The 13553-nt window shown below is 38.1% G+C and overlaps 1 protein-coding gene across 1 annotated transcript in view; it reads left to right on the top strand.

Annotated features, from left to right (window-relative positions):
- HSF5 (heat shock transcription factor 5) overlaps nt 1-13553 on the top strand; it is a 51127-nt gene that overhangs the window by 20846 nt on the left and 16728 nt on the right. The window contains exon 5 of the mRNA XM_004013175.4: nt 736-913. Coding sequence (XP_004013224.3) covers nt 736-913 — 178 coding nt within the window. The remainder of the gene's footprint in view (nt 1-735; nt 914-13553) is intronic.

The following is a 13553-nucleotide window of genomic DNA, read 5'->3' as shown; positions in this document are numbered from 1 at the left end:
ATATTTTAAAATTGCATTCACACAGTTTCTTAAAAAAAATTTGGATATCACAGCTCTTGAAAGCTGTATTTTGATCTTCTAGCCCTACTTTATTATATAGTTTTATTTTAAAATAAATTCATTAATAAATAGAATATTTCTGAAATTGGTCAACTTGACAAAGGGATTAGGTATTCTGAAGAAAACATAGGAACTCCAAGAAAGAAATCTATGTATCATAAGCAAGGCAGATCAAGATTTTATACGGGCTGAAGCTTATACAATTTTGAGAGCTTTATTAAGACAAAAACCCCCCACAAAATTAGTAGAATAAAGTATTCACAGCCCCTCTGACATCATCCAACAGGATCATACCTACGGCCATTCCAGTATCACCAAGAAGGGAAATCTGATGGAAGAGATGTTAGAATGGGAAAAGATAGTGGTATTAACTAGTTATAAATTGTATGTGTGAATTTCATTTAAAAAATGAAGCTTCATGGTGAATCTTCCTCTGGTCATAAGTAAATATTTTAGCTCCATAGACATTTCAGTGGTTTCTATATGGGGAAATATACATCTTACTAACAAAGATTCAGATTAGCTTAGCAAAATTGGATAGTGTCATTCATAAGGATTAAAAAGATCATGTTTGTTGGATCATTTTTCTATAATAGAACTCCTCTGATAAAGTATCTTAACTTTAAGTAGCTATTTGGGGGAAATTTGGAATAATGAGTGGGTTTAATATTTTAGGTGGATGCCAGTATAAAATGCCAGACCAGTCCACCTGAGAATATCTTGCCTTCAGAACAAATGGGATTCCTTATTTCAGAAATGGGGCCTGCTAGCAAGCCTAGTAAAGACATGAGTTTATCCACTCCAGCCAGATACAGAGAGCGAAGAAGCAACTCACAGCAAGGAAAGTCCCCTGGTAAGGATTGTGCCCTGGAATGCTCACAGTAGAATCATAGTGTGGAATTAATTTCTGAATGGTCTTCATTCATTATTCATAATTATACTTATCACATTGCTGTTTAATATAACTGTAATTTTAACTGTTTCTTAATTATCCCTGTAAAGTTAAGTACAAATTATATTTCAGTATTGCATGTAAAAATATGAGCTTTTGAAAAGAGAACATAATAAGTAAAAGCAAAAGAATTTGGATTACTTAACTAGGAGAATGCAAGGATGAAAGACAATTTAATAACTGTTTCAGATGCCAAAGACTTTGTAATTACAGAAGTACTTGTTCTTTTATTAGCAAAGTATAGTACAAAATGGCATGTTCTTAAATTGTGGCAAGAAAAAATTAGATGGACATTAAAGATATTACCCTGAGCATATTATAAAGTATGACTCTCTATCAGTGGGATTTTTCTTGTGGTTTGTAGGAGCCCAGAGTTGGTGATTGTTTTAGTACAGTTGGTGTTACTCTTTCTAGAGGTATGGACAGAATCTTTTTTAAGAAAATAGTGACATCTAATAAAACATGTTTCTTATATGATATGATCCAAAACCAAGTCATCAAAGTCTTCAGTAGACAGTGTGAATATTATTAAATTATATGCATGTCAGAGGTGTGCAATTCAGTGAATTAAGCAATCAGGTCAGTCATTTTAACCTATAAAAATCGGAAGAATCTTGGGAACTTCTGGAGAATTTTCCCCAAAAGTAAGCTAATAATAATATGATCGAGGTATTGTTTAGACTCACAGGGTTCTTTCTGCAAAGTGCCATTTAGACCATGTCTCCCTGTTCATACTGTATGCACCGTTTGCTGAATGCAGGGTAGGCAAGGTGTGAGCTAAGAGGTTGGATGAAAACTGAAGGAGCTGTAGGAACTGCAGCTGTTTCTTCTCTCCTGGCTGGTACAGCAGCCATAGCAGCAGACATAACAGCCTCGCTCAAGGGCTTTCCAGGTGGAACTTACATATGCTTACAGAACAAAAGGAGCCCATGGCCAAGCAAGTACCTCACGACACACACGCTCAGTGTTATCCAACTCTCTGCGACCCCATGGACTGTACAGTCCACGGAATTCTCCAGGCCAGAGTGCTGGAGTGGGTAGCCTTTCCCTTCTCCAGGGGATCTTCCCAACCCAGGGATCGAACCCAGGTCTCTCACATTGCAGGCTGATTCTTTACCATCTGAGCCACAAGAGAAGCCCTATAAATGATCTCAGTTGTTACGCAGTCATTATTTACAAAACGTGGGGTGAGAGAGAGAGAGAGAGCATGAGGAGAGAGAGCCTGACCACCACCATCTTGGCTTATTTGCTCTTTTCCTACTGACCAAAAACTATCTGGACCACTCATTTTATTTGGTAAACTTAGCTTACACAGTTGCTTTTAGTTGAGTATATGATCCAGTCTGTAATCAGGGATGATGATTTCTTACCACTGAAGATGGCATAGACTTTAAAGGCAATTTAGAAAAGGGCAGTAGTGAATATTCACTGCATACTCATTTTTATGCCATACTACAGACTTGATGAAAGCGGTATTGTCGTCTACTTAAAGATCAGGAAACTTAAGCTTGGAGAGGATAAGGAACTTGTTCAAGATCACATTAATTTAGCTAATATTCTGCTCACAGTCCTTCTGTTGACTGTGTCCTTCGATGCACAGAAATTTTTAAGTTTGACGTTGTCCCATGTGTCTGTTTTTGCTTTCGTTGCCTGTGCTTTTGGTGTCGTATCCAAGAAACCACTGCCAAGCCCAGTATCATACAGTTTTTCCACTGTGTTTTCTTTCAGATGTTTTATAGTTTCAGGTCTTATATTTAGGTCTTTAATCCATTTTGAGTTAGTATTTGTAGACGATGTAAGATAAGGTTCCACCTTGGTTCTCTTGCATATGGACATCCAGTTTTCCCAGCGCATTTGTTGCAGAGACCTTTCCCCATTGCGTGTTTTTGGCATCCTTGTTCAAGGTGATTGACCATACGTGTGAGGATTTATTTCAGGTCTCTATTCCAGTCCGTTGGTCTGTTTTTCAGTATTTATGCCAGTACCATATGATCTCTGTTTAACTATTCAGTTCTGCTGTTGTAGCACTAAAGCAGTCATAGATAATACATAAGTGAATGCTTGTGGCTATATTTCAGTAAAACTTTGTTTACAAAAACCAGGTGCTGGGCCCAGTTTGACCTAGAGGTTGTAATTTGCCAAGCCCTGAGTTAGACTAACAGCTTATTTCTGAACAATAGCAATGGAAGCCAGAAAGGAGTAGAATCATATTTTCAATATACTAAAAGAAATCTGGAGTCCTGGAAATCTCTACCCAGGAAAAACATTCTTCAGTGATGACGGCAAAAACGAAGACATTTTCAGATAAACACAAAATCGAGAGCACGCACCACAGCAGATAAACATTAAAGAAAGTTCTGCAGGGTGTTCTTCAGGAAGAAGAAAACAAGGAGACATATTATAGTTTCCGGGATAATCACCAACATAATAAAATAATCCAAAAAAAAAAAAAAAAGGCAGGAAAGGAGGAAGAAAGAAATGAAAAATAAGGAAAAGAGAAAACAAGTAATAAAGTGGTTGACCCAGATTCAACCAAAAACGACTATTATATACGTAAATGGTCTTAAAATGTCAAAGGCAGAGTTGCTAGAGTAAAGGGGAAACTCCTACTGTAAGCTGACTACAGGAGACATGTATTGAAAGTAAGTGGATAGAAAAAGAACATGCAAAGAGAAAGTATGAGGTGGCTGGTATGATTATTCTTAAATATCAGATAAAACAGACCTTGAGACCTAGAGTGTTAAAAAGAGGGCCACTTCATAATGATGAACAGTTTATCAGGGAGGTATGACAAAGAATGTTCAAACTACCACATTCTTGCACTCATTTCACATGCTAGCAAGGTAATGGTCTGAATCCTTCAAGCCAAGGCTTCAATAGTACATGAACAAAGAAATTCCAGATGTTCAAGCTGGATTTAGAAAAGGCAGAGGAACGAGAGATCAAATTGCCAACATCGCTGGATCGTAGAAAAAGCAAGAGAATTCCAGAAAAACATCTTCTGCTTCATTGACTATGCTAAAGCCTTCAACTATGTGGATCACAACCAACTGTGGAAAATACTTAAAGAGATGGGAATATCAGACCACCTTACCTGCCTCCTGAGAAACCTGTATGCAGGTCAAGAAGCAGTAGTTAGAACTGGACTTGGAACAATGGATTGGTTCCAAATTGGGAAAGAAGTAAATCAAGGCTGTATGTTGTCACCCTGGGTTTTTAACTTACATGCAGAGTACATCATGCGAAATGCCAGCCTGGATGCATCCCAAGCTGTAATTAAGATTGCTGGGAGAAATATCAGTAGCCTTAGATATGCACATGATACCTAATAGCAGAAAGTGAAGAGGAAATAAAGAGCCTCTTGATGAAGGTGAAAGAGGAGAGTGAAAAAGCTGGCTTAAAACTCAACATTCAAAAAACTAAGATCATGGCATCTGGTCCCATCACCTCATGTCAAATAGATGGGGAAAAAATGGAGACAGTGACAGACTTTTCTTGGGCTCCAAAATCACTGTGGACAGTGACTGCAGCCATGAAATTAAAAGACGCTTGCTCCTTGAAAGAAAAGCTATTACAAACTAGACGGTATATTAAAAAGCAGAGGCATCACTTTGCCGACAAATGTCCGTATTGTCAAAGCTATAGTTTTTCCAGTAGTCATATAGAGATGATTGCTGAAGAATTCATGTTTTCAAACTGTGGTGCCGGAGAAGACTCTTGAGGGTCCCTTGGACTGCAAGGAGATCAAACCAGTTGATCCTAAAGGAAATGAACCCTGAGTATTCACTGGAAGGACTGATGCTCCTTACTCCTACACTTTGATGCAAAGAGCCAACTCAGTGGAAAAGACCCTGCTGCTGGAAAAGATTGAGGGCATGAGGACAAGGGGATGACAGAGGATGAGATGGTTGGATGGCATCGTCGACTCAATGGACATGAGTTTGAGCAGACTCTAGGAGATAGTGAAGGACAGAGAAGCCTGGTGTGCTGCAGTCCATGGGGTCACAAAGAGTTGGACTCAACTAAGTGACTGAAAAACAACAGCACATCAATTATAAATGTGTTTTGTGTAATAACAGAGCTTCAAAATACATGAAACAAAATAACAAAACTTAAAGAAACAGACAATTCCTCAATGTACTAGGATATTTTAATACTTTTATATGAGCAGTTGGTAGAATAACCAGACAAAATATCAGTTAAAGACAGAAGATACGAACAACGTAACCACCTTGATCTAATTGGCATGTTTGGAACACTGAGCATCCAGTGCTTGCAGAATATATACATTGTCTTCAAGTGCATATAGTACATTTACCAGATAAGTCACTCACTGGGCCATGAAACAAGTCTCAATACATTTAAAAGAATTGAAGTCATACAAAGTGTATTTTCTGAATACAACAGATTAAATTAGAAATCAATAACAAATTAGGAAAAGATCAAATATCTGGAAATAAAATAGCGTACTTCTAAATAATTTGTGAGTCAAAGACAAAATCACAAGAAAAATTAGAAAACATTTTTAACTGAGTGACAATCAAAATACAATATCTGAGTTTGTGGGATACAGCTAAAGCAGTGTCAGAATGAAACATACAGCTTTAAAGGCTAATAGAAAATAAGTAAGACCTAAAATCAATGACCTGAGGTTTTACCATATGAAACTAGAAAAAGAAGAGGAAAATAAACCAAAGTAAATGTTAAAAATAAAAGCAGCGGGAATTCCCTGGTGGTCCAGTGGTTAGTGCTCAGAACTTTGGGCTTTCTACCTCCAAGGGTGTGGGTTAGATCCCTAGTCCAGGATCCCTAGAAGTAAGATCCCACAAGCCACACAACACAGCCAAAAGTAAATAAATAAAAGTAGAAGTCAGTGATACAGAAGACAGACAGTTGAGAAGACTAACAAATGTAAAACTAGCTGTTTGAAAAGATCGACAGTTTTGACAAACTCCCAGCTAGACTGATCCCCTGAGATTACAAGCAACACAAACCATAACTGTTGAGAATGAAAAAGAGACTGATAGCTCACCATCTATGAATGGTAGAAGGATAATAAGAGAATACCACGGACAGTCTTATGCCAATGAACACAGCTACATAAATGGAATAGACATATTTCTTAGAAAATACAACTTGCCAGAATTCACACAAGAAGACCCAATGAATAGCCCTACATCTTTTAAAGAAGTTGGTTACCAAATATTTTCCTCACAAGAAGAAATTACAGACTAATAATCCGCATGAGTATGTGTGCAAAAATAATTAACAAAATTAGTAAATTGACTCCAACAATGTGTAAAAATAATGATGGACAAACCAAATAGAATTTGTCTCAAGAATGCAAGACTTGATTGTATTTCAAATGTTAAACAGTGTTATCATATTAACAGAATAAAGGAGAAAAACTATGAAAGTTTCAGTAGATGCAAGGAAAGCACTTGACAGACTTCAGCACACTTTAGTAAATCTCTCAACAACATAGGGATAGCGGAAACTTTTTCAAACTGATAGATAGAGAAACATCTATAAAATATGTATAGAGAGGATCACGATCAATAGTGAAAGACTGAGCTGTTCACCTCTGAGATTGGGAACAAGGCAAGGATGCCCACTTTTACCACCTGTGTCCAGTATTGTACCTGTAGACCCAGCCATTGCAATAGGCAATAAAAAGAAGTGAAAGATGTAAAGATGGGAGAGAGAGAAGCAGAACCGTATTTGCAGATGATATGGTTACTTATGTTAACAATCTGGGGAATGTAGCAAAACTACTAGAACAAATAAATGAATTAGCAAGGGTATGTCTTGCTTAGCAGGACATATAGTTAATATGCAGATACAATTCCTTCTTTATGAATTAGCACACAATTGGAAAATGAAATTTAAAAAAAAAATCAAACCATTATAATAGGACCAAAATCAAAAGATACCTAGGTATAAACTGAACAAAAGATGTCTAAGACCTCAACACTAGAAGCTACAAATTTTGCTGAAAGGAATTAATAAAAATTAATAAATAGAAAGATGTGCCATCTTCATGACTTCAAGAATACCCAGTATTGTTAAAGTGACAGTTCTCCCCAAACTGATCTATAAACTCAATGCAATCCTAATCAGTATTCTAGTAGACATTTTTTCTTTAATGACAAGCTGATTCTAAAATTTAAAAGAAAATTCTAAGGACACAGATTAACCAAAGCAAGTTTTAAAAATAGAAAGTTGGAGGAGGCTTTACCAGACTTACCATCAAGATGATCAAAAAAGCATGAGAGTTCCGGAAAAACATCTACTTCTGCTTTATTGACTATGCCAAAGCCTTTGACTATGTGGATCACATCAAACTGTGGAAAATTCTTAAAAGAGATGGGAATACCAGCCCACCTTACCTGCCTCATGAGAAATCTGTATGCAGGTCAAGAAGCAACAGTTAGAACTGGACACAGAACAGACGGGTTCCAAATAGTACATCTAGGCTGTATATTGTCACCCTGATTATTTAACTTATATGCAGAGTATGTCATGTGAGATGCCTGGCTGGATGAAGCACAAGCTGGAATCAAGATTGCCGGAAGAAATAACAATAACTTCAGATATGCAAATGACACCACACTTATGGCAGAAAGTGAAGAAGAACTAAAGAGCCTCTTGATGAAAGTGAAAGAGGAGAGTGAAAACATTGGCTTAAAACTCAACATTCAGAAAACTAAGATTATGGCATCTGGTCCCATCACTTCATGGCAAGTAGATGGCGAAACAGTGAGAGACTTTATTCTTTTGAACTCCAAAATCACTGCAGATTTTGACTGCAGCCATGAAATTAAAAGACACTCCTTGGAAGAAAAGCTATGGCCAACCTAGACAGCGTGTTAAAAAGCAGAGACATTACTTTGCCGACAAAGGTCCATCTAGTCAAAGCTATGGTTTTTCCAGTAGTCAGGTATGGATGTGAGAGTTGGATTATAAAGCTGAGTGCCAAAGAGTTGATGCTTTTGAACTGTGTTGTTGGAGAAGACTCTTGAGAGTCCCTTGGACTGCAAGGAGATCCAACCAGTCCATCCTAAAGGAGATCAGTCCTGGGTGTTCATTGGTAGGACTGATGTTGAAGCTGAAACTCCAATACTTTGGCCACCTGATGCAAAGAATTGACTCATTAGAAAAGACCCTGATGCTGGGAAAGATTGAAGGCAGGAGGAGAAGGGGACAGTAGAGGATGAGATGGTCGGATGACATCTCTGACTCGATGGACATGAGTTTGGGCAAGCTCTGGGAGTTGGTGATGGACAGGGAAACCTGGTGTGTTGCAGTCCATGGGGTCGCAAAGGGTCGGACACAACTGAGTGATTGAACTGAACTGAACTGAGGACTTACCATAAAGCTAGAATAATCAAAATAGTTTGGTATTGGTGAAAAGGGAGGCAATCAGATGAATGAAACAAAGTAGAAAGTCCAGAAATAGATCCACACCTATGTGGTCAATTGACTTTCAACAAAGGTGCTAAGGCAATGCAATGGAGAAAGGAAAGTGTTTCCAACAAAATTAACATTGACACATACCTCACACCTCACACAAAAATTAACTAAAAAAACAAAAACAAAAAAGGAAACATGCTTTACAGGCCTAAATTTAAAACCAACAGCTATAAAACTTCTTGGGAAAAAAGAAAGACAAGCTTTGCTCCTTTGGGCAAAAATTTCTTAGGACACAAAATATATGATCAATAAAGAAAAAATTGATTTAAAACTTTTGCTGTTTGAAAGATGTCTTTCAGAAAATGAAAAGGCAGGCCAAAGACTAGCAGAAAATATTGACAACACATATATCAAAACAAAGATAGTATCTTGAATGTGAAAAGATCTCTTAAGGTGAGGCGACAACAGGAGGAGATGTTTTTTCGAAAGAAGATACACAAATGACCAGTAAGCACATGAATAGATGTTTAATCATCAGAGAAGTCAGATTAAAACAATGAGAGAGACTTCCCTGGTAGTCTAATGACTAAGACTCCAAGCTCCTACTGCAGGGGGCCCAGGTTTGATCCCTGGTCAAGGAACTAGATCTCATATATCACAACTAAGAGTTTGAATGCCACCCCTAAAGATCCAGCATGCCGCAGTGAAAAGTGAAGATCCATTTTGCCGCAACTAAGACCCGGCACAGTCAAATAAATATTACAAAAAGAAAAAAACAAACTACAGTGAGATACCACAGCACACCAGTTAGAACAGCTAATATTTTTTAAAAAACATGACCATACCAGGTATTGATGAGGCATCTGGAACTGGGAATTTAAAATAGTGTACCACTTTTAGAAATAGCTTGGCAGTTTCTTAAAAATTAAGTTAAACATAGTTCTGCCACCCAACCCAGCCATGATGGATGGAGAAAGACTATTATACAAATAAACATGATGACTTATTTGTAATAGTTAAATAGCCTTGGACTTCCCTGGTGGCTCAGATGGTAAAGAATTCGCCTGCAGTGCAGGAGACCTGGGTTTAATCCCTGGGTTGGGGATCCCCTGGAGAAGGAAGTGGCAACCCACTGCACTGTTCTTGCCTGGAGAATTCCATGGACAGAGGAGCCTGGCGGACTACAGTCCATAGAGTTGCAGAGTCAGACAGGCCTGAACAACTAAGCACACATACACAGAGAGCCCTAGAAACTACTACAAATGTCCATTAAAAAGTGACCAGATAGACAAATTATAGTATATGCATGCTATAGAATACTTTTCAGCACTCAAAAGGAACACATTATTGATACACACAAGTCATTATGTTGAAGTGGTGCTGGGGAATATGCATGTCTTTGAAGCAATCCAGTTTTTGTTGCCTGTTTGTGCTAGAGTGGACCTAAAGGGTCTGAGGATTACTTCAGAGGCTGAACAATCACACATTTTAACAGGCCAGGCTTTTTATTTCTCTGGCATTTTAATTTTTTCAAAAGAACTTGGAAGACTTTTGTTTCTCTTCGGTCGTTCCAAATGTGTGTTAGACATCTCATCTAGGTAGTTTTTAAGCCTGAAAGTCTGGTATTTGATTTACTGTTTGCACTTTGCCCATCCTCTTCCCTCAACCTAATGGCACTTTATATTGAGATATCTGAAAAGATGGGTTTGATTGGAAAGATAACACTCTTAATCTGATTTTTGTCATAGTCAGAAGTACTTGAGAAAAGCTTAGAGGTACCTCTTACTACTGTTTCAAGTTGGGATATTAAAGCACACCTCAAGTTACTGAACTCTAGTCAATTGGTGACCAACCACAGGCAGAGGAATATTTTCTTGCATCTCTACTTGCATGCCAGCTACCTCTAGCTAGAGTTTATCTTTCCGGGCTTTGCTGAATGTGTCAGGAAACAGCCAACACATTGTGAATTTTTTCAGCCTTTCCCCTTCTGCTTACATGCCCATTGGCATGTGGTCTGCTTCCCAGGGTGTCACAGGCAATGATTTTACCAAACGTTTTGACATGGGTTACAGAGATCACCAACATTCTAGCCCACTGTGTCTCAACCGCCTGCCGTCTGACTGCTGAGCTAGAATCATATATTTTTATTTGAATTATAAGCAGCACCTCACTTACAGATTCCGAATTCTGTGTTAGTCCACATATGAATTAGGCTACTGTAAAAAGCAAAATACCAGTGTCTTAAACAATTCAGAAGTTGATTTTCTTCCTCGTGTTACAGTCTTGAGAGTAAGCTGTCCAGAGGTGATGTGGCAGCTTCACTTCTCTGCTGGCCCTCAGGTGTTACATGGTTAAAGATGGCTCATCACTTTGCCCTCATCAGCCAGCAGATTGCTGTAAACATCCCTTTCTTTTATGAGCATAATCATGGCTATGCCACATCAGTTTGACTAGAACTTGGTTACCTGGTTGAACAGGCTGCAAGGGAGCTTGGAAATATGATCTTTAGCTGGGGGTCATTTGCCTTTTTAAAAGAAGAATAAATATTAGGAGACAACCAGAAGTCTCTGTTTCATGGACTTTGAGAAAATATTTACAACACAAAATAGAAAACATTGTATTCATAATACATAAAAGCTTCTACAAATAGAAGAATGCAATCCAATAAAAAGAAATAAAGTTACATTAATGTGTAATTGAGTTGAAGAGATACAAATGACCAGTAAGTGTATAGAAGGATGTTGAACCAATTCAGCAAAATCAGTAATGAGAGAAATCAACCAAAAACATTTTTTTTTCCAATCTGATGAACAAAACTTGAACTATTGATAATATCCAGGTTTGACAAAGATGTAGGATACACTGTTTGATAATTGGAATGTAAATTTGTAGAGCCTTTTGGAGGGCAGTTTGGCATGGTCTGTAAATAACTAAAATGATCATATGCTTTGACTTAGAGATTTTACTTCTAGGAATCTTTCTTACAAAGTTCAGTACAGTGTATTATTTATAGTAACAAACATTTGGAAAAAAGCATAAATGCCTGACAATGGAGAGCTAGACAAACTGTGATAAATTCATGTAATGAAATACTATGTAGTCATTTAGCAAAATAAAGTAGGTTGATATGTTTTTACTTGGAAAGACAGTGTTCACAGTATGTTAAGTGAATGAAGCAAGTTACACTACAACATGTCTAGTACAACCTGCTTTCTAGAAAGGGAAAAAGAAATATATATACTGTAAAATTTTATTAAAAAGTCTGAAAATGAATAAAACTGATATATGTAACAATGGTTACCTCTGAGGAAGTAAAATTAGAGGTGTATAAAGGTATTTTTTACTTTTTAATTTGTGTATGAGTATACATAATGGTGGGATTATGGGAAATCTCTCTTTTTGTATTTTTCTAGTTTTTTAAAATTGAAAAAAAGTTAATATAGTTTAAATACTGTAAAGAGTTTCTTTATACTTTATAGTATGAATATAAAAGCCTCAAAATTATACAAGTGACCAATTTAAAAAGTGTTCTGCAAAAAAAATTTTATATGCCAAATATTAATGTGACTTTTGAGATTTAGATATGATTCACTCAAACTAACCCTCAGTTCGGTTCAGTTCAGTCGCTCAGTTGTGTCCGACTCTTTGCGACCCCATGAATTGCAGCACGCCAGGCCTCCCTGTCCATCACCAACTCCCAGAGTTCACTCAAACCCATGTCCATCGAGTTGGTGATGTCATCGAGCCATCTCATCCTCTGTCGTCCCCTTCTTCTGCCCCCAATCCCTCCCAGCATCAGAGTCTTTTTCAGTGAGTCAAATCCCGCACCAAAAATTCTTTTTCAGGATTTCTGAGAACTTCTAGGGCTTACAATGGCTTTTAGTTTTGAGTTTCTACTTTTGCTTAATTCTCAGTTCATCAGTTTCTCACCGCTTGCTCCTTGCCAGACCACGTGTGAAGTCAGCCCCCTAGCTTTGATTGCCGGCTCCACCCCCTACCCCACCCACCACTGCTCTGCCCACAACCCCCAGCAGTTACATAAGGTATTCATATGTGTCGAACACTTTTGCGATTTGGTGGAGTAGAAAAGGTTTGCATTTAAAATATTGCAAATAATTAAAATGGAATGCTAACTATTCTCTTTAAAAGACCTTCAGTTACTTTACCAGTCTTTCATCTTTGCTTGTCACTAGTCGATGTGGACTCCTGCCATGTTATCCTCTTTCCTTGTACTGGCACCATAGCTTCTCTTCTCTGATATCCTTTTTTTTTTTTTTCCCCTGTTCTGTCAGTTCAGTTCAGTTCAGTCGCTCAGTCATGTTTGACTCTGTGACCCTATGAATCGCAGCACGCCAGGCCTCCCTGTCCATCACCAACTCCCAGAGTTCACTCAGACTCATGTCCATCAAGTCGGTGATGCCATCCAGACATCTCATCCTCTGTCGTCTGCTTCTCCTCCTGCCCCCAATCCCTCCCAGTATCAGAGTCTTTTCCAATGAGTCAACTCTTCGCATGAGGTGGCCTAAGTATTGGAGTTTCAGCTTTAGCATCAGTCCTTCCAAAGGACACCCAGGGCTGATCTCCTTTAGAATAGACTGGTTGGATCTCCTTGCAGTCCAAGGGACTCTCAAGAGTCTTCTCCAACACCATAGTTCAAAAGCATCAATTCTTCGGTGCTCAGTCTTCTTCACAGTCCAACTTTCACATCCATACACGACCACAGGAAAAACCATAGCCTTGACTAGATGGACCTTTGTTGGCAAAGTAATGTCTCTGCTTTTGAATGTGCTGTCTAGGTTGGTCATAACTTTTCCTTCCAAGGAATAAGCGTCTTTTAATTGCATGGCTGCAATCACCATCTGCAGTGATTTTGGAGCCCCCAAAAATAAAGTCTGACACTGTTTCCACTGTTTCCCCATCTATTTCCCATGAAATGATGGGACCAGATGCCATGATCTTCGTTTTTTGAATGTTGAGCTTTAAGCCAACTTTTTCACTCTCCTCTTTCACTTTCATCAAGAGGCTTTTGAGTTCCTCTTCACTTTCTGCCATAAGGGTGGTGTCATCTGCATATCTGAGGTTATTGATATTTCTCCCGGCAATCTTGATTACAGCTTGTGCTTCTTCC

This window comes from Ovis aries, chromosome 11, assembly GCF_016772045.2.
Source record: "Ovis aries strain OAR_USU_Benz2616 breed Rambouillet chromosome 11, ARS-UI_Ramb_v3.0, whole genome shotgun sequence".
In the NCBI taxonomy this organism is placed as follows: Eukaryota; Metazoa; Chordata; class Mammalia; order Artiodactyla; family Bovidae; genus Ovis; species Ovis aries.
Note: the sequence above shows the minus strand (reverse complement) of the source record. Positions and strands in the feature narration are given on the sequence as shown.